The 22515-nt window shown below is 36.6% G+C and overlaps 1 protein-coding gene across 8 annotated transcripts in view; it reads right to left on the bottom strand.

Moving 5' to 3' along the window:
- ARHGAP32 (Rho GTPase activating protein 32) overlaps nt 1-22515 on the bottom strand; it is a 481492-nt gene that overhangs the window by 81685 nt on the left and 377292 nt on the right. For all 8 annotated transcript variants that reach the window (XM_060304292.1, XM_060304291.1, XM_060304294.1 and 5 more), the window contains 4 exons: nt 21621-21707; nt 3350-3487; nt 1217-1309; nt 223-345 (listed from right to left, as the gene is read on the bottom strand). In XM_060304292.1, the coding sequence (XP_060160275.1) occupies nt 223-345; nt 1217-1309; nt 3350-3487; nt 21621-21707 (441 nt within the window). The remainder of the gene's footprint in view (nt 1-222; nt 346-1216; nt 1310-3349; nt 3488-21620; nt 21708-22515) is intronic.

The raw sequence follows: 22515 nt of genomic DNA on the forward strand, positions 1-22515 counted from the left end.
GGAGATCAAGGAGACTTCCTAGAAGAAATGGGACACATTTAAGCTGAATTTTCAAGAATGAGTACAGTCATTAAAATAAAAATAGATGGCATGCCAGGCTGAAAGACAATGATGCACAGAAAAACCTGGTGCTTTTCATTAAGGAAATGATTGCAACAGTTAAAACTGAGGCTAGAAAGATAGCAGGGACTGAGCTAACACATAGCATCTTTAGTCACTTACCTCTAAGGTCAATTCATCCGGGGCCCGAGCAGTGTACCTCTTGATAACATGGGCAGCACCAACAGCAGGAGTGTTAATGGATGATTCTTCATGAACTAGAAGGTGATTTCCCTTATTATCAATCTGTAACAAAGAAAATATACTATGAGATGGTTAAGGACATGGGACTTGGAAGTTTCTCTGTGTATCTATATAATTCAACTTGACTTAGAAAAACCATAACCCAAAGAATATTAAAAAAAAAACAAACCCACCACTTATCGAGTACTTACTATATGCCAGTCATTGTATTGTACATATAACATACATACTTTAATCTTCATAACTCTAAAAGATACTTATCATCATTATCAACACTTAAAGATGAAGATGCTAAAGCTAAAAGAGGCTCTATAAATTATGAGAGATTAAATAATTTGTCCCAGATCACACAGCCAATAATGAAGAACCAAGATCTCAGGGCAAGTTGGCCTGGCTCGAAGGTCTATATTCTTTCTACTTTTCATTGCCTTCCCAATTTCCACTGAGAGGAGAGAATAATGTAACTCTACATATGCAAATTAAGGAGAAAAACCTAACCTATTGACAGGAGGATACTCTATCACTCAAGACATTCTTAAATCAGACTCTTTAAAAGGTTAATTGTCTCTTGTTCATCAATGACTAAAAACTATTTTCAGTTACTAAGCCAATTAAATATATATATACATATATATACACATACACCTTGCTAAATGTATATACATTAATATGTTAAATACAAAAATAACAGGTGTCATTGTGATTCATAAAATAATATTAAAATTAGCTTCCTGGATTATCAAAGAAAGATTTGAGATGAAAAATATTTAATGTATCACATATCTATCTTGCAGAAAAGAATAAGCACCATTTATTCAATTCCTGAAACTCAACAGCTATGAAAATTAATATTAAATTTCTTAAGTAGATAATTTTAAAATTAACTTTAATAAAAGATGAACTGGATTAATACCTCCATCCAAGTAAGGGCAGGTCCACAATTGATCTTGTTGCCAGCAATAGCTGAAAGGCGGGACAGGTAAGCCATAAGCATCTGAGTGACTGACTAAAGAAAAAGAGAAGATTCAGTGGTAACAGAATAAAGATACTCCACTCTCTGTCAAAGAAACTGGTGTTAAGTTGGTTGTTTCCAGGAGAAAAAAATCTGCAGATTTTTATGCATTTTCATAGTTACGGAGGTTCTTTATAGAGGCTTAACAGTTCCATAACTGACACTACAGGCACTTACGTAACTTCCTGTCTGGTGCAGAACTTTCACTTTAGCCCCTCATCATCAGGGCTTATACTACTGTACAGCTTCTAATTTGGTTGCCTTCTCTTTCTATTTTTGTATTGAAAATGTAAAACGATAGCAGAGACATACTTGCTTTTCCACCTGGCTTCCCCCTGCTACTCTGAAATGCTTTCTTCAAGGCCTGCTGCAGTCTTCACACACCCAGCCATGGCAGGACAGTTCATACGTGATCCTACACCACGAAGTCAACTGATGGGTCCAGGAATGGGACCCAACATTAGCTGACCTAACAGGAGCTGCTGTAGGAATTAGGAACCGTGACACAAAATTTCAGCTCAGTCTGGCTGCTGTCTTAAAAAGAAATGAGAACCTGGCCCCTGTTGGGAGTGGTCATGTTGTGAGACAGTCTGAGAAAGAAATACACAACAGACAAGGCAGACAGGGAAAAGGAGGCAGAGAGACGTCCAGGCTTTCTATAGGACGAAAGAATCTGCGGTTTTAGGACATTCCTGAGACCCTGTCGCGGTGTCAGTTCTTGCATGACTGAAGTCTCCACTTTGCCCTCACTACATAATCGCCTGGGAATTAACTATAGATTTGAAATGGCTTCCCTTCAGGACTTCCACTGTTTTCAAGCATCCACTGTGGCTGCCAAGGAGTCTAACGCCAATACGTTTCTTGTTCCTTTGAGAAAAACCTTGTTTTTGCTCTCTGGAAGCCATTTGGGTTTCCTCTCTGTTTTGGCATTTTGAAATTTTACCACAATGTTTCTGGATGTGTGTCTTTTCACTTATTATATTTAGCACTTAATGGGCCCATTTAATCTGAAAACGGGCCCTTTTTTAATTTAGGGGAATTTATTATATTTTTAGTTACTGCCACCCACTCTCTCCTCCTATAACTCCTACAAGAGGAACAGGAACTTGTAGGAACTTCTGGATCTATTCTCTGTGATTCCCAACAATTCTCTCACAACTTTTTGTCCCTTTTGGGGCTGTGTTCTTACAAAGCTTGCTCTTCCTGCTCACTAATTCTCTCTTCATCTATGTCCATTTTGCATGTAGTCCAGCTGTTTGTTATTATTAAAATTAATTTTAAAAACCACATGTTCATTTCTAAGGTCTCTGATTATTTTTTAAAACTCTGTTCTCATTCCATGAATGTGACTGCCTCACTTTCTCTCTGAGGGTGGTAATCATGCTTCTGAAAGCCCTCTGTTTACTCTTCTGTTACTTTGTTTATTCGGTTTTCACACTGAACATTTCTAGTTTATCTGTCCCTCTGCAGTCCTCCTGTACAAGTTTCTTATGCTGTATTTTCTTGCCCCCATAAATCTTATCCCATCTACTTTCAAAGATTCCTCACAATTTTTGATTCCCTGATGGTTCTTTTTATTTTCTGGTGTTATAAAAGAATCTCTTTCCTCTTAAATTTAAAAAAAAATCTCATATTTTTACTAGAAATTTTTGGCAGGAGTGGAAAGTGCATGGACACAGCCTGCCATCATAAACTGAGTAAACAGCATCATTTGAATACACATTTCTTTGATTATTAGTGAGGTCAATACTTTTCCATATTTTTGCTTTTATATTTTGCATTCTCTCTGAAAAATGATCTGCTCATATATATTGCCCATTTATATATTAAGATGAGAGTCTTCTTATAAAATTATACACTGAACCTATTTCAATTCAAAATATCCTAACAGCATTACTGATTTTTCAGTTAAGAAATAATTAAGTAATCCCACGAATCTTCCTGAGTGCTCAATATAAGCTTTTATTTAGTATACTGGCAAAAAAAATTCTTCTAATTTATAGCGATTACTTCTGCAAAGTATTGAATGCTTACCTCTAGACTGTCCTTCAGGGCATCAGAACGGGGAAGCTCTGAGAGCTGGGAGAATCGTCGGTCATAAATACACAGATGAAGATGTTTATCAAGTACCCGAAAATCTTCATAACTTCTTTTAATGATCCAACTTTTGCCCTATGAGTAAGAAAAAGAAAGACTCCTATAATTTGTCTCTATTTGGAATGGTCAGGAACCAGGATTTGTTCCATAACGATGTTATTCATGAGATTTTATATTTACTAATTAACTTGACAATAAATAAACTCCAGAACCCTATAGTGAGTTATATTACATTAAAATGTCAGTAATGGAAAATAAACTAGAACTGTCCACTAAACCTCTTCCTACCACTAATCAAGCCCACTGGCTCTCCTTGGGAATAATAACTGGTAGATGGGAAGATAGCATGTGACCTTAAACCCACGGAAAGAACCATAAAATGATTTTGTACGGGAGAATATTACCAGAAATTAAAGAAAAATAAAACCAGGTCCCTTATCAGTTACCATGAACATTTCTGTGACTGAAACTGGAAATACACTGAAAATTAATTTTCTTAAATTTCATCTAGAAGCATTTGGTGTGCATATATTATCTAGAACCCACTATGTCTCCCCACTTCTCAGTCTTTCTTCCTTTCCTTACCTAAACTCACAAGCTCATTTGAAATGAAAATCTGCTCACAGAGCATATTTATTTCACACTGTCTTCTAAGTTTCTCTTGAATCTATCACTTTGTAGCCCGAGCTTTATTAAGGGCTGACATCATTTCTGACCTCCCTGCTTTTGATCTTCTCTGCCACTCCCCTCCCCCAACACAAAATACAAAGCTTGTCAGGTCACACTGACAAAAGGCCTTCAAAAGCTCCTGTGGGCAGTAATGATGAGCTGGTCCCCACTACACACCATGTGGTTTGACAATTCAGTCCACTTTTATACGGAAGCTTTCATCTCATAGCAATCTGGAGGGACTGGGAGACAAAGCAGCCATCTGAGAATTGAAGAAAACATCTCTACTGTAGCTCTTTTCCATTTGCCTCCACCAGATGGGGCAGAAGCAGAAGGTACCATTTCATGGGAGAGGTGCTGAATTCTAAACACAGGTATGTCCATAACTAACAGGATAAACTTGTCTAGTCCTACTTTGAACTACAATTCTCCATTACACAGATGGAAAGCAATACCACCTCCCTCTTTCAGAGGGCTGTTAGAATGAAATAAGAGAACAGATGTGTCAGATATTTTTAAAGAACAGTCTCCTGGTTCCTATTCTAAGAAATGCTAGTTCAATAAATCTGGAATGAGATCCAGTTAATCTGATGATCAGCCTGAGTTGGGAACCACTGATCCACAACATTAAGTCCAAACACACTTGCACATATCAGGGCTTGCATCATCTGGGCCTCTCTAAATTTATAGTGTGATCCCACTCACTACTCCTCCAAGCCGTTTCTTTGCTTCCAGTTATGCTCAATCACTTGCATTTCTTCCATGTGTGAAATGTTCCCTTTCTTGCCTACGTGATTTTTAAGTGCTGTTCTTCTACTATGGAAAGTTGTTCTTTCACTCTTAGCTCAAGTAAGCTCCTTTGTTTTTTCAGTTCTACCACTGCCTTCTACCCAAAGCATTCCTGAGTGACAACAGGTGGTTAAATACTTGTTCCTTTGGAATGGCAAAAATAAAAATGAACAACAAAGCAGAAAAAAAGAAAAACAACTTATCGCATAGTTGCAAATATTTTTCTTTCACACATACACATTTCAAAAATTATGTAACACTTCAAATATCAGAAAATTACAAAAATTAATTTAACATATGTATATCTCCATCACAGAGATTAAACAGATGTCGACTTTTTATTTCAAAGCTCTGGATTTTTTAAATTGAAATATAGTTGACTTACAGTATTATGTTAGTTTCAGGTGTACAGCAAAATGATTGTTATATTATTTTTCAAATTATTTTCCATTATAGGTTATTACCAGATATTGAATATAGTCCCCTGTGCTATACAGTAAATGCTTGTTGCTTATCTATATTATGTATAGTAGTTTCTATCTGTTAATCTCATACTTCTAATTTATCCCTCTCCCCCTCCCTTTCCCCTTTGGTAACTATAAATTTGTTTTTCATGTCTGTGAGTCTGTTTCTGCTTTGTATATAAATTCATCTGTATTGTTTTTTAGATTCCACATATAAGTGATATCATACTTTCTCCATCTAACTTACTTCACCTAGTTTATTCTCTAGGTCCATCCATGTTACTGCAAATGACAATATTTCATTATTTTTTATGGCTAAGCAATATTCCATTGTATAAATATACCACATCTTCTTTATCCATTCATCTGTTGATGGACACTTAGGTTGCTTCCATGTCTTGGCTATTGTAAATAGTGCTGCTATGAACACTGGGGTGCATGTATCTTTTCAAATTAACGTTTTCTCCGGGTATATGCTCAGGAATGGGATTGCTGGGTCATATAGTAGCTCTATTTTTAGTTTTTTAAGGAACCTCCATAATGTTCTCCATAGTGGCTGTATCAATTTACATTCCCACCAACAGTGCAAGAGGGTTCCCTTTTCTCCACACCCTCTCCAGCATTTATTACTTGTAGACTTTTTGATGATGGTCATTCTGACCATAGTGAGGGGATACCTTTTTAAAAAAAATTTTAATATTAATTTTTTTAATGGGGTATAATTGTTTTACAATGTTGTGTTAGTTTCTACTGTACAGCTAAGTGGAGTTCCTGTGCTATACAGCAGGTTCTTATTAGTTATCTGTTTTATACATATTAGTGTATACATGTCAATCCTAATCTCCCAATTCATCCCACCCCACCCCCCGCTTCTCCCCTTGGTGTCCATACGTTTGTTCTCTACGTCTGTGTGTCTATTTCTGCCTTGCAAACAGGTTCAACTGTACCATTTTTCTAGATTCCACATATGTGTGTCAATATACAATATTTGTTTTTCTCTTTGACTTACTTCACTCTGTATGACAGTCTCTAGGTCCATCCACGTCTCTACAAATGACCCAACTTCGTTCCTTTTTATGGCTGAGTAATATTCCATTGTATATATGTACCACATCTTCTTTATCCATTCATCTGTCGATGGGCATTTAGGTTGCTTCCATGACCTGACTATTGTAAATAGTGCTGCAATGAACATTGGGGTGTATGTGTCTTTTTGAATTATGGCTTTCTCTGGGTATATGCCCAGTAGTGGGATTGCTGGGTCATATGGTAATTCTATTTTTAGTTTTTTAAGGAACCTCCATACTGTTCTCCATAGTGGCTGTATCAATTTACATTCCCACCAACAGTGCAAGAGGGTTCCCTTTCCTCCACACCCTCTCCAGCATTTGTTTGTAAATTTTCTGATGATGCCCATTCTAATTGGTGTGAGGTGATATCTGACTATAGTTTTGATTTGCATTTCTCTAATAATTAGTGATTTTGAGCATCTTTTCATATGCCTGTTGACCATCTCTATGTCTTCTTTGGAGAAATGTCTATTTAGGTCTTCTGCCCATTTTTTGATTGGGTTGTTTGGTTTTTTTTGATATGGAGCTGTATGAGCTATTTATATATTTTGGGTATTAACCCCTTGTTGGTCACATCGTTTGCAACTATTTCCCCCATTCCATAGGCTGTCTTTTCATTTTGTTGATGGCTTCCTTGCTGTGCAAAAGCCTTTAAGTTTGATTAGGTCCCATTTGTTTAATTTTGCTTTTATTTCTTTTGCCTTGGGAGATGGTCCTAAGAAAATATTGTTATGATTTATGTCAGAGAAATTTTGCCTATGTTCTCTTCTAGGAGTTTCATGGTGTCATGTCTTATACTTAGGTCTTTAAACCGTTTTGAGTTTATTTTTGTGTATGGTGTGAGGCAGTGTTCTAACTTCACTGATTTACATGAGGCTGTCTAGCTTTTCCAACACCACTTGCTAAAGAGACTGAAGAGACCTCTGCCCATTTTTTAATCAGACTGTTTTCTGCTATTGAGTTATAGGGGTTCCTTGTATATACTGGATATTAACCCCTTATCAGATACGTGGTTTGCAAATATTTTTTCCCATTCCACAGGTTATCTTTTTACTTTCTTGATGCTTTCCTTTGCAGTTCAGACCTTTTAGTTTTTTTGTAGTTCCACTTGTTTATAAACATTTGCTTTTGGAATCAGATTTTAAAAAATCATCACCAAGACTGATGTTAAGGGGAATATTACCCATGTTTTCTTCTAGGAGTTTTATGCCTTCAGGTCTTACATCTAAGCGTTTAAACCATTTTGAGCTAATTTTTGTGTATGGTACAAGTCTATTTTCATTCTTTTGCATGTGGTGGCCCAGTTTTCCCAGCACCATTTATTCAAGAAACTGTGCTTTCCCCATTGTATATTCTTGGTTCCTTTCCTGTAAACTAAGTGACCATATACGTGTGGGTTTATTTCTGGGCTCTCTATTCTACTCCATTGATTATTTTTCTGTTTTTATGCCAATACCATACTGTTTTGATTACTATAACTTTGTAATATAGTTTGAAATCAGAGCACATGATACCTCCAGTTTTGTTCTTCTTTCTCAAGATTGCTTTGAATATTTGGGGTCTTTTGTGGTTCCAAACAAATTTTAGGGGTGTTTCTTCTATTTCTGTGAAAGACACTATTGGAATGTTGGTAGGGATTACACTGAATCTGTACATTGCTTTGGGGAGTATGCACATTTTAACAATATCAATTATTTCAATCCACGAGCAAAGAATTATCTTTCCATTTATTTGTGTCATCTTCCATTTCTTTCAGCAGTGCCTTACAGTTTTCAGTGTACAGATCTTTCACCTCCTTGGTTAAATTTATTCCTAGGTATTTTATTATTTTTGATGCAACTGTGGGATTGTTTTCTTAATTTCTCTTTCTGATAATCTGTTATTAGAGTTTATAGAAATGGAACTGACTTTTGGTAAGAAGCTTGAAGCTTTCCAACTAAGATCAGGAACAAGGCAAGGATATCTTCTCTCATCACTGATTTAAAACACTGTGCTGGAATTCCTAGCTAATGCAGTAAGACAGGAAAAGGAAATAAAAGATATATAGATTGGTAAGGAAGAAATAAAACTGCGTTTGTACACAGATGACATGATCATCTAGGTAGAAAATACAGAACAAAACAACAAAAAAAACCCCATCTAGAACCAGTAAGTGATTACAGCAAAGTAGCAGGATACAAGGTTAATATACAAAAGTCAACTGCTTTCCTATATACCAGGCAATAAATAAGTGGAGTCTGAAATTAAAAACACAATACCATTTACATTACCACCCCAAAAATGAAATACTTAGGCATAAATCTAACAAAATATGTGCAAGATCTATATGAGGAAAACTATAAAACTCTGGTGAAAGAAGTCAAAGAACTAAATATGGAGAGATATACCATGTTCACGGACAGGAAGATTCAATATTGCCAAGGTGTTAGTTCTTCCCAACTTGATCTACAGATTCACAATCCTTCCCCAGCCTAAACCCCAGCAAGTTATTTTTCTGAATATTGAAAAACTGATTCTAAAGTGTATATGGAGAGGCAAAAGTCCCAGAACAGCTAACACAATATTAAAGAAAAAGAACAAAGTTGGAGGATTGATGGTATGTAACTTCAAGACTTACCATAAAGCTACAATAATCAACACAATATGGTATTAGGAAAGGAACAGACATATACATAAATGGAACAGAACAGACAGCCCAGAAACAGACCAACCAAAGTACAGTCAACTGATGTTTGACAAAAAAGCAAAGGCAATAAAAGATGGTTTTTTTCAACAAATGGTGCTGGAACAACTGAACATCCACACACAAAAAAATAAATCTAGACACAGACCTTACATCTTTCACAAAAACTAACTCAAAAAGACCTTAGCATAAGACACAAAACAATAAAACTCTTAGAAGATAACACAGGAGAAAATATAGATGACCTTGGGTTTGGTGATGACTTTCTTTAGATACAAGAGCAAAGGCACAGTCCATGAAAGAAAGAATCGATAAGCTGGACTTCACTGAAATTAAGATTTTCTGCCCTGTCGAGAGAATGAAAAGACAAGCCACGGACTTGGGAGAAAATATTGGCAAATAACATATCTACTGATAAAGGATTTTAACCGAAATATACAAAGAACCCTTAACAATCAACAAGAAGAAAACAAACAACTGATTTTAAAATGGGCACCTCACTAAAAAGACATACAGATGGTAAATAAGCATATGAAAGGATGCTCCACACCATATGACATCAGGGCAAGGCAAATAAAAACAAGAAGATATCACTACACATCTATTGGAGTGGCAAAAATCCAGAACACTAATAACACCAAATGCTAGGGAGGATGGGAAGCAACAGGAACTTTCCTTCACTGCTGGTATGAATATAAAATGGTACAGCCATTTAGGTAGACTTTTCAGTTTCTTACAAAATTTATCATACTCTTAGCACAGGATCCAGCAATTGCACTCCTTGGTGTTTACCCAAATGAGCTGAAAAGTTATATCCACACAAAACCTGCACACAAAGGTTTAAAGCAGCTTTATTAAAAGCTGCCAAAGCCTGGAAGCAACCAAGATGTCCTTTAGCTGGTGAATGGATAAATGAACTGTGGTACATCCAGACAATGGAATATGACTCAGCACTAAAACAAAGTATCAAGCCATGAAAAGACATGAAACTTAAATGCATATTGTTAAGTGAAAGTAGGCACCCTGAAAAGGCTACATACTATGATTCCAACCATATGACACTGTAGAAAATACAAAAGTATGGAGAAAATTTAAGAAAAAAATCAGTGGTTGCCACGGGCTAGGGGGAAGTGAGAGATGAATAGGTGGAGCACAGGAGATTATAGGACAGTAAAACTATTCCACATACTATGATGGTGAAGACACATTATAAATTTATCCAAACCCACAGAATGCACAACACCATGAATGAACCCTTAATGACAATGGTACGTCAATGTAGGCTCATCAGTTGTAACAATGTACGACGTTAGCAGGGGAATGTCCATAGTGGAAGAGGATGTGCATGTGTGAGGACAAGGGACACAAGGGAACCTTGTACTTCCACTCAATTTTGCTGTAAATTTAAAATTGGTCTAAAAAAAAGTTTATTAAATTTATAAAAAGTAATCATGTTCTCTTCTCTCTATAGAGTATTGCTGAAAGAAATAAATAACAATAAGCAACCACATAACGGAAAGAACATTCAGAGCCTCAAAAGGTAAATACTGGGGACTGGATTTCAAAATTCATTTCTTCATATACCAAAAAACTGATTTCTTTCAACTTTTAAAAACTGTTCTTGTGCTAGTAAAAAGTCTGCGTTTTTATGCAAATTTATATGCAGGAAATTAAAACTGTAACACATAATTTGCAAATTCTCTCAAACTGTTTTAAAGTCACTCAGTAAAATTCTAAAAATAGTAAAATACCTATCTTTTCAGTAGACGTGGAAGAAAAACTTTAAATTTCATATGTAAAAAAACAACCTTAATCATGGAATTTCCAAATGGGCTGAATAAAGTAAATGATCAGAGAATTTTAGAAGTTCAATTATTTTATGAAGAACAGAACAAAAAATTAACTATCTACATCTGTCTAAATTTTAATTTGCAGCTAATTTATAACCTTAATAATTATTACTATCAAGTAAGTATTGCTCTCCAAGGATAACAAAAATCAACAATTCTTAACAAGGCTCATAAAGAAGAATGAGAGAAAAAGAAAAATACCAGTGTATATAGGATCAAATTTCTAAGACAAAATTTTGTTCTTCTTTCTTTCATTCATTCACCAGATATTTACTGAGCACCTACATAGTACCAAGCCCTGGAGCGAGCATTAGAGATCCAACAGAGAAAGTACCATCAAACCTCTGACTTCTTAGAATTTATTTCTAGTGAGGAAAAAAATACTTTTTAAGTTAATAAATACATAAATAAAATAATGATACGTTTGTGCTATAAAGAAGTGATATCTAACCTGCCTCCTGAGAACTGAGCAGACACCAGACACAGCAACTGTATGTGTGAATGGAGTGATGAGCTGACCAAAAGGTCAATGCCTTGTTTCAGGAAAAAACCCAGGGTCTTTTAGGAACTGACTGAAAGCTAGTGAGACCAAAGAGTAGGAGTGAGAAGATTGTCCCATGATGCTTAGAAAAAGTAGGCAAGGTCCAGATCCTGCACGGCCCACACAGGCCTTGGTAGCAGTTTGGGTTTAGTTTTGAATTCAATGGAAATCTACTGAAGAGTTTTAACCATTAGAGTAACATGTTTAAATTTACATTTTACCTCATTCTGGCAGTTGAAGGGTTATAATCAAGTACAGGGTGCAAACGCAGATGTTATCAACAATGGCCTAACAAGATACAGTGATTGAGATACAGCTTGGTAATAATAGAGGTGGAAAAAGTTAGACAAAATCTACACATACTTGCGGTCCTTTCTGAGAAGAACAGTCTTCACCCATGTCCTCTGAAGACTCTTTTATCATGAGAAAGTTTATCTTGCAAGAGAATTAGTACTTTGAATTAACTGTATGTATGATGAAGTTCAGTGAAAAGAAAGACCTGATTTAAATCTCAGCCTGGCCTTATCCCAAATAGGGGACTTTACACAAGTTACTTAACACCGACGAACAGCAGTTTATTCTTCTACATAATGGGAATAGTAACACATATATTTCAGAGAAAAGTTTTTAGGTTTAAATAAGAATGTTTGCGATCTGCTTATATTCAATACATTGTGTTCATACACAGATGCTCTTCAAACGTTAATAATTAACTCCACACCCTTAGTAACAACATATTCTAAAGCAACCAAGTGGAGGAGTTATTTAATACCGAGGAATGCATTTCTGATGGTGGAATTTAAAGCATCAGAGAACAAGAGATATTTTGAGACAGAAGAGCATTCCCCTAAAACCAACTGTTTACTCCATCAACGGGGACATAAAGAAGCTTTCACATGACTGTAAATATTTTTTTAACATCTTTATTGGAGTATAATTGCTTTACAATGGTGTGTTAGTTTATACTGTATGACAAAGTGAATCAGCTATACATATACATATATCGCCATATCTCCTCCCTCTTGCATCTCCCTCCCACCCCTCAGATGGACACAAAGCACTGAGCTGATCTCCCTGTGCTATGCAGCTGCTTCCCACTAGCTATCTACTTTACATTTGGTAGTGTATATGTGTCCATGCCACTCTCTCACTTCATCCTGGCTTACCCTTCCCTGTCCCTGTGTCCACAAATCCATTCTCTACATCTGCATCTTTATTCCTGTTCTTCCCCTATGTTCTTCAGAACCTTTTTTTTTTTTTAAGATTCCATATATATGTGTTAGCATGCAGTATTTGGTTTTCTCTTTCTGACTTACTTCACTCTGTATGACAGTCATTAGGTCCATCCACCTCACTACAAATAACTCAATTTTGTTTCTTTTTACGGCTGAGCAGTATTCCATCATATATATGTGCCACATCTTCTAAATCCATTCATCTGTCGATGGAAACTTAGGTTGATTCCATGTCTTAGCTATTGTAAATATAGTTGCAATGAACATTGTGGTACATGACTCTTTTTTTTTTTTTGAATTATTTATGTATTTATTTATGGCTGTGTTGGGTCTTCGTTTCTGTGCGAGGGCTTTCTCTAGTTGTGGCAAGCGGGGGCCACGCTTCATTGCGGTGTGCGGGCCTCTCACTGTCGCAGCCTCTCTTGTTGCAGAGCACAGGCTCCAGACGCGCAGACTCAGTAGCTGTGGCTCACGGGCCCAGTTGCTCCACGGCATGTGGGATCTTCCCAGACCAGGGCTCGAACCCGTGTCCTCTGCATTGGCAGGCATATTCTCAACCACTGCGCCACCAGGGAAGCCCACATGACTCTTTTTGAATTATGGTTTTCTCAGGGTATATGCCCAGTAGTGGGATTACTGGGTCGTATGGTAGTTCTATTTTTAGTTTTTAAGAAACCTCCATACTGTTCTCCATAGTGGCTGTATCAATTTACATTCCCACCAACAGTGCAACAGGGTTCCCTTTTCTCCACACCCTCCCCAGCATTTATTGTTTGTAGATTTTTTGATGATGGCCATTCTGACTGGTGTCAGGTGATACCTCAGTGTAGTTTTGATTTGCATTTCTCTAATGATTAGTGATGTTGAGCATCCTTTCATGTGTTTGTTGGCAGTCTGTATATCTTCTTTGGAGAAATGTCTATTTAGGTCTTCTGCCCCTTTTTGGATTGGGTTGTTTGTTTTTTTGTTATTGAGCTGCATGAGCTGCTTGTAAATTTTGGAGATTAATCCTTTGTCAGTTCCTTCGTTTACAAATATTTCCTCCCAGTCTGAGGGTTGTCTTTTTGTCTTGTTTATGGTTTCCTTTGCTGTGCAAAAGCTTTTAAGTTTCATTGGGTCCCATTTGTTTATTTTTCTTTTTATTTCCATTTCTCTAGGAGGTGGGTCAAAAAGGATCTTGCTGTGATTTATGTCATAGTGTGTTCTGCCTGTGTTTTCCTCTAAGAATTTTATAGTGTCTGGCCTTACATCTAGGTCTTTAATCCATTTTGAGTCTATTTTGGTGTATGGTGCTAGGGAGTGCTCTAATTTCATTCTTTTACATGTAGCTGTCCAGTTTTCCCAACACCACTTACTGAAGAGGCTGTCTTTTCTCCATTGCATTTTCTTGCCTCCTTTATCAAAGATAAGGTGACCATATGTGCATGGGTTTATCTCTGGCCTTTCTATCTTCTTCCATTGATCTATATTTCTGTTGTGCCAGTACCATACTGTCTTGATTACTGTAGGTTTGTAGTATAGTCTGAAGACAGGGAGCCTGATTCCTCCAGCTCCATTTTCCTTTCTCAATATTGCTTTGGCTATTCGGGGCCTTTGTGTTTCCATACAAATTGTGGAATTTTTTTGTTCTAGTTCTGTGAAAAATGCCAGTGGTAATTTGACAGGGATTGCACTGAATCTGTAGATTGCTCTAAGTAGTATAGTCACTTTCACAATGTTGATTCTTCTAATCCAAGAAGATGGTATATCTCTCCATCTATTTGTATCATCTTTAATTTCTTTCGTAAGTGTCTTATAATTTTCTGCATACAGGTCTTTTGTCTCCTTAGGTAGGTTTATTCCTAGGTATTTTGTTCTTTTTGTTGCAGTGGCACACCGGAGTGTTTCCTTAATTTCTCTTTCAGATTTTTCATCATTAGTGTATAGGAGTGCAAGACATTTCTGTGCATTAATTTTGTATCCTGCTACTTTACCGAATTCATTGATTAGCTCTAGTAGTGTTCTGGTAGCCTCTTTAAGAGTCTCTAAGTATAGTATCATGTCATCTGCAAACAGTGACAGCTTTACTTCTTCTTTTCCTATTTGGATTCCTTTTGTTTCTTTTTATTCTCTGATTGCTGTGGCTATAACTTCCAAAACTATGTTGAATAATAGTGGTGAGAGTGGGCAACCTTACCTTGTTCTGATAATAGTGGAAGTGGTTTCAGTTTTTCACCACTGAGAACGATGTTGGCTGTGGGTTTGTCATATATGGCCTTTATTATGTTGAGGAAAGTTCCCTCTATGCCTACTTTCTGGAGGGTTTTTATCATAACTGGGTGTTGAATTTTGTCAAACGCTTTTTCTGCATCTACTGAGAAGATCACATGGTTTTTCTCCTTCAATTTGTTAATAAGGTGCATCACATTGATTGATTTGCACATACTGAAGAATGCTTGCATTCCTGGGATAAACCCCACTTGATCGTGGGGTATGATTCTTTTAATGTGCTGCTGGATTCTGTTTGCTAGTATTTTGTTGAGGATTTTTACATCTATGTTCATCAGTGATATTGGCCTGTAGTTTTCTTGGTTTGTGACATCCTTGTCTGGTTTTGTTATCAGGGTGATGGTGGCCTCATAGAATGAGTTTGGGAATGTTCCTCCCTCTGCTGTATATTGGAAGAGTTTGAGAAAGACAGGTGTTAGCTCTTCTCTAAATGTCTGTAGAATTCGCCTGTGAAGTAATCTGGTCCTGGGCTTTTGTTTGTTAGAAGATTTTTAAATCACAGTTTCAATTTCAGTGCTTGTGAATGGTCTGTTTATATTTTCTACTTCTTCCCGGTTCTGTCTCAGAAGGTTGTGCTTTTCTAAGAATTTGTCCATTTCTTCCAGGTGGTCCATATCATTGGCATAAGGTTGCTCGTAGGAATCTCTCATGATCCTTTGTATTTCTGCAGTGTCAGTTGTTACTTCTCCTTTTTCACTCTAATTCTGTTGATTTGAGTCTTCTCCCTTTTTTTCTTGATGAGTCTGGCTAATGGTTTACCAATTTTGTTTATCTTCTCAAAGAACCAGCGTTTAGTTTTACTGATCTTTGCTACTGTGTCCTTCATTTCTTTTTCATTTATTTCTGATCTGATTTTTATGATTTCTTTCCTTCTGCTAACTTTTGGTTCTTTTTGTTCTTCTTTCTCTATCTGCTTTAGGTGTAAGGTTAGGTTGTTTATTTGAGATGCTTCTTGTTTCTTGAGGTAGGATTGTATTGCTATAAACTTCCCCCTTAGAATTGCTTTTGCTGCATCCCATGTTGTGTTTTTATTGTCATTTGTTTCTAGGTATTTTTTGATTTCCTCTTTGATTTCTTCAGTGATCTCTTGGTTATCTAGTAGTGTATTCTTTAGCCTTCATGTTTCTGTTTTTGCAAGTTTTTTCCTGTAATCGATATCTAGTTTCATAGCGTTGTGTAGGAAAAAAATACAATTTCAATTTTCTTAAATATACACAGGCTTGATTTGTGACGCAAGACATGATCTATCCTGGAGAATGTTCCATGAGCACTTGAAAAGAAAGTGTTTGTGCTGCTTTTGGATGGAATGCCCTATAAATATCAATTAAGTCCATATTGTTTAATGTGTCATTTAAAGCTTGTGTTTCCTTATTTATTTTCATTTTGGATGATCTGTCTGTTGGTGAAAGTGGGGTGGTAGAGTCCCCTACTATGATTGTGTTACTGTTGATTTCCCCTTTTATGGCTGTTAGCATTTGCCTTATGCATTGAAGTCCTTCTGTGTTGGGTGCATTATTATTTACAATTGTTATATCTTCTTCTTGGATTGGTCCCTTGAGCATTATGCAGTCTCCTTCTTTGTCTCTTGTAATCGTCTTTATTTTAGAGTCTCTTTTGTCTGATATGAGAATTGCTACTCCAGCTTTCTTTTGATTTCCATTTGCATGGAATATCTTTTTCCATCTCTTCACTTTCAGTCTGTATGTGTCCCTAGGTCTGAAGTGGGTCTCCTGTAGACAGCATATATACGGGTCTTGTTTTGTATCCATTCAGCCAGTCTGTGTCTTTTGATTGGAGCATTTAATCCATTTACATTTAAGGTAATTATCGATATGTATGTTCCTTTTACCATTTTCTTAATTGCTTTGGGTTTGTTATTGTAGGTGTTTTCCTTCTCTTGTGTTTCCTGCCTAGAGAAGTTCCTTTACTTAGCATTTGTTGTAATGCTGGTTTGGTGGTGCTGAATTCTCTTAGCTTTTGCTTGTCTGTAAAGGTTTTAATATCTCCATCAAATCTGAATGAGATCCTTGCTGGGTAGAGTAATCTTGGTTGTAGGTTTTTCCCTTTCATCACTTTAAATATGTCCTGCCACTCCCTTCTGGCTTGCAGAGTTTCAGCTGAAAGATCAGCTGTTAACCTTATGGGGATTCCCTTGTATGTTATTTGTTGCTTTTCCCTTGCTGCTTTTAATATTTTTTTATTTGTATTTAATTTTTGAGAGTTTGATTAATATGTCCTGGTGCGTTTCTCCTTGGATTTATCGGGACTCTCTGTGCTTCCTGGACTTGCTTGACTATTTCTTTTCCCATACTAGGGAAGTTTTCAACTATAATCTCTTCAAATGTTTTCTCAGTTACTTTTTTTGTCTCTTCTTCTTCTGGGATACCTATATATTAAAATGTTGGTGCATTTAATGTTGTTCCAGAGGTCTCTGAGACTGTTCTCAATTCTTTTCATTCTTTTTTCTTTATTCTGCCCTGTGGTAGTTATTTCCACTATTTTATCTTCCAGGCCACTTATCCGTTCTTCTGCCTCAGTTATTGTGCTATTGATTTCTTCTAGAGAATTTTTAATTTCATTTATTGTGTTGTTCATCATCGTTTGTTTGCTCTTTAGTTCTTCTAGGTCCTTGTTAAATGTTTCTCGTATTTTCTCCATTCTAATTACAAGATTTTGGATCATCTTTACTATCTTTACTCTGAATTCTTTTTCAGGTAGACTGCCTATTTCCTCTTCATTTGCTTGGGCTGGTGGGTTTTTACCTTGCTCCTTCATCTGCTGTGTATTTCTGTCTCTCATTTTGCTTAACTTACTCTGTTTGGTGTTTCCTTTTCGCAGGCTGCAGGTCGGTAGTTCCCGTTGTTTTTGGTGTCTGCTCCCAGTGGGTAAGATTGGTTCAGTGGGTTGTGTAGGCTTTCTGGTGGAGGGGACTAGTGCCTGTGTTCTGGTGGATGAGGCTGGATTTTGTCTTTCTGGTGGGCAGGACCACGTCCAGTAGTGTGTTTTGGGGTGTCTGTGAACTTCTTATGATTTTAGGCTGCCTCTCTGCTAATGGTGGGCTTGTGTTCCTGTCTTGCTAGTTGTTTGACATAGGGTGTCCAGCACTGTAGACTGCTGGTCATTGAGTGGGGCTGGGTCTTAGCATTGAAATGGAGATCTCTGGGAGAGCTTTCACCGTTTGATATTACGTGGGGCCCAGAGGTCTCTGGTGGACCAGTGTCCTGAACTTGGCTCTCCCACCTCAGAAGCTCAGGTCTGACACCCGGCCAGAGCACTAAGACCCTGTCAGCTACACAGCTGGTTAGTCATGGCACAGTTGGGACAAATTTAGGCCTCCTGACTGACAGTCCATTTCCTTCTACTGTAAATATTTATGAAAAACTTGATCTTCAGAAAAAATAAACTATTATACATTGATGAATTCTGGTAAATACAAAGGTAGTTCATACAATCCAACTTCAATAAGAACCATTCATTTCAACTTCTCTAAAGCTTACTGTGGAACAATAACTAACTATTTCATTAAGCAACCATTATTCTTAAACCAACAATACTATACTCAGAGGGGGAAAGATCAGAAACAAATTTTCATTAGGGCACATGTTAAAATAAATTCTTGCAACAGCTAGGTTTAAATTAGTCATTTTAAAATTAACACTTAGGAGCTTCCCTGGTGGTGCAGTTGTTAAGAATCTGCCTGCCAATGCAGGGGACACGGGTTCGAGCCCTGGTCTGGGAAGATCCTACCTGCCGCGGAGCAAGTAAGCCTGTGCACCACAACTACTGAGCCTGTGCTCTAGAGCCCGTGAGTCACAACTACTGAGCCCACATGCCACAATTACTGAAGCACGTGCGCCTAGAGCCTATGCTCCACAACAAGAGAAGCCACCGCAATGAGAAGCCTGCACACCGCAACAAACAGTACAACCCCCCTCGCCACAACTAGAGAAAGCCCACAGGCAGCAATGAAGACCCAACGCATCCATAAATAAATAAATAAATGAGTAAGTAAATAAATCTATAAAAAACATAACACTTAAAAACTGATGTTTTTAAATCAGACTATTTGCCTCACAGAGGTTTTAAGAATTAAATGATATGCTGCATGCCATAACACTTGTGTACTAGACATATAAGTGATCAAAAAATGCCTACTGAATTTGGATCTATGTAGTATGGAAGATATGGCTTACATTTCTGGGTTCACAATTTAAAAAGAAATTAAAACTGTAAAAGGCAGAGACAAAGACACCATTACAAGATTCAAAGGTAATACCTAAAGAAATCATATCACTTAACCTACAGAAAGGAAAAAGATCACAGCTGTTTAACTGGACACTTTCTAAGATAAAAGATAAAGCAAAGAAAGTGGGTTCAAATGAAGGACCAAGAATTTTGGTTAAATAAACAAAATTTCAAGTGCACATTATTAAAAATTAGAAATTAGCAAAGATATGAAATATGAAATTAGCTTCTATAACGAATAGATTACAGGGCGTAAGGGTGATCGTATCTCATCTGAAGATTAAGCAATCTCCAAAATCTGTTGTAGATTGCAAATTCCAAGGTGATGCAAGAAAAGCTGGCAATCAGGAAACTGAAGTCCTCAGTAGCTCCTGCTAAGATTTCATATAGCTTAGGAAAGCAACTTCCATAATTTGGGCCTCAACTTTCTCATTTGCAAAATTAGAAGGTTTGATTGTGAGTCTCTCTTGGTTATAAAAAAAAATGATTCTAGTTTAATGTGGTTTATGGCTGACATATATGGCAAGAATACAGAAGGTAAGCCATGAGAACATATCAACGATTACTTACGGTGTGAGGCAGAGGAGAAACGTGACAGCATTATGACAATGCAGTAAATTACTACTTTCATGTGGTAAATAGTATAACAAGTAGTCTGAAATTTTTTAAGCAGCTTGACAAGATATTTACAACCAGGAAATAGCCTTAATTATCTAGGTCACTAATTCATGGAGGCATAATCAAGTAACGATTATACATTTCAATGTATGGTACCAAAATACCATGCTTACCTTTCGAAGGTCATTTTTTAAGAACAGCATAGGTATTTTTGACATTATGTTTTGCTTATGAGAATAAAAATATTTGCATTGTCAGAACAAATGTAAACCACTGGTAAGAAGAGAAGATGCTAGAAGGTGTAGGTTTTAGATGGAATATAAGTTCATGACTCACATGCCAATCAGGCACTCTAGATAAAGAAAAAATGTTCTATATTCCTGTATTAGCAATGGTTCATCATGAAAGCATTTGATATTTTCACTTAAAAATTAACTCACCAAGTAGAAGCATTTTTATGAAATATGACATGAAACAGTGATTCAGAGCTGCCCACTTCCTCAAAGGAACCAAGACGACATACAGTAAAACATGTATAAATGATATGTAACTTTGAACATATATATACAAACTAAGTTCAATTTCCAATCTCATATTCTCTCACCTACAAATAAAAGCACTTAATTATAAAAGGTTTGCCCTTAAAGTCACACCAAGACTAAGAACTTAAGTATTTCCCATATGAAATAGCCATTAGACTTTTCCAGACTATTTAATTTTTAATTTCAGGTACATGAATAGTACTTTTTAGGAAAAAAACCCCATAAACTCCCCTATCTTACTCTCTCAAAGAAAACTAAAAACTTTGTACATAAGAAAGCTTTCCTAGAAAACACCTGCTTTACAATGACTAGTTCAAAGGTAGGCAAGAAGGCTCAATGAACAAAGAATAAATAAGGGAACTAACTGCTTACTTGATGGAGGAAATAATCAATGCTACAAATGACATATTTTAAATCTCATTAAGAGCAAGTCATGGTAATTATCCTCAAAAAAGTTCTAATACTAAGATTTAAGAAATAGCACACTTCTGAAACGTACACACATTGTTACACCACAAGATGGAACTTACCATCTTGGTTATAAAAGTGTGCATCTGATGCAGACACTACTTAGTCTGTTCTTTTATTGTAATATGTGACCAGTAGCTGACTCATTTAACCTCATCATCAATAAACAATATATTTCCTTTACTCTTTTTTTTTTAAAGGATTTTATTTATTTATTTGGCCGCATTGGGTCTTCGTTGGTGCACGCAGGTTTTCCCTAGTTGCGGCGAGTGGGGGCTACTCTTTCGTTGAGGTGTGCGTGCTTCTCATTGCAGGGCACAGGATTTAGGTGCGTGAGCTTCAGTAGCTGTGGCTCACGGGCTCTAGAGCATAGGCTCAGTAGTTGTGGTGCATGGACTTAGTTGCTGCACGGCATGTGGGATCTTCCTGGACCAGAGCTCAAACCTGTGTCCCCTGAATTGGCAGGTGGATTCTTAACCACTGCGCCACCAGGGAAGTCCTATTTCCTTTACTCTTACAGGAAGAATTTTTACTTACGTTTGTAAATTAAATATCTATTAAATTGACTCTATTAAATTGATTGTTTCAACTCTGAGTATATGCAGAAATGCCAATATGAATGGGAGAAAGAATAAAATAAAACATTTGTGTTACCGCAGTCAATGTTATTTGTTCATATTTATTCATTCATTTATTCAATGTTATTCATTCATATTTAATTCTCATTAAATTTTATGTGAAATGGAGAACACATCCACAAAATTACCTGACAAGCAATGTGCACGAGGTAGACCAGCTCTTTAGATTCACAGCCATTTTTTGTTACTTCATTCTGCTCTTCTGAAAGTGAAAGCTATGTCAAAGAAGAAAGGGCAAAAGAGAGGAAGAGAAAGTCATGATTAATGAACAAAATAAAATAAGCATTCAATAATACCTGTCCCTCCCCATCAACTTAATGTAAGGTATGCCTTATAACAGAACTCTATTGCTTAAAGCAGATAAGATGAAGATTTCAGGATTTTTAAAAAATATGTTTCTACTTGCAAAAGAATAGATACATGTAAATGTATAACTGAATCACTCTGCTGTACACCTGAAGCTAACACAACATTGTTAATCAACTATACTCCAATAAAAAATAAAAATTAAAAAAATAAATAATAAATTAAAAATACGTTTCTAAAATTTTTCTTTGTAGCTTATATCTAAACTAGCAGAACGGTATAACAGCAGTAAATAAAATAGTACATTCATTCCAAAGCAGGCCTTCACATCCCTGAGGTACAGCACAAATGTGAAAGGAAGGCATTCAGGCGGGCCCTGAGAGACAGCGTGACCAGTGGTCTAAAAGAGCTCAGGCTCTGTTACAGAGACTGCACGCTGGCTGCCAGAGAACAGGTTGGGCCTGCAGACACATTTTATTTCAGACTCACCATGCAGGTCTGAACACTGGATTTTATTTTATTTTTATTTGAACCAGCAGCTAACATTTAGAAACTAAGCGGTCTCATATGAAAAATACAGATTTCTGACTTCTATTGAAAAATCTGAAAATCTGAACTACTAGACCCATATTCTCACATGGTCAACAAGTGGCTGGAGCTAAGTGACCACCCGCCTCTGAATGAGGCAAGTATTCTCCCAGAGACTTTGTCACAGAA

Source organism: Globicephala melas, chromosome 8 (assembly GCF_963455315.2).
Source record: "Globicephala melas chromosome 8, mGloMel1.2, whole genome shotgun sequence".
Taxonomy (NCBI): domain Eukaryota; kingdom Metazoa; phylum Chordata; class Mammalia; order Artiodactyla; family Delphinidae; genus Globicephala; species Globicephala melas.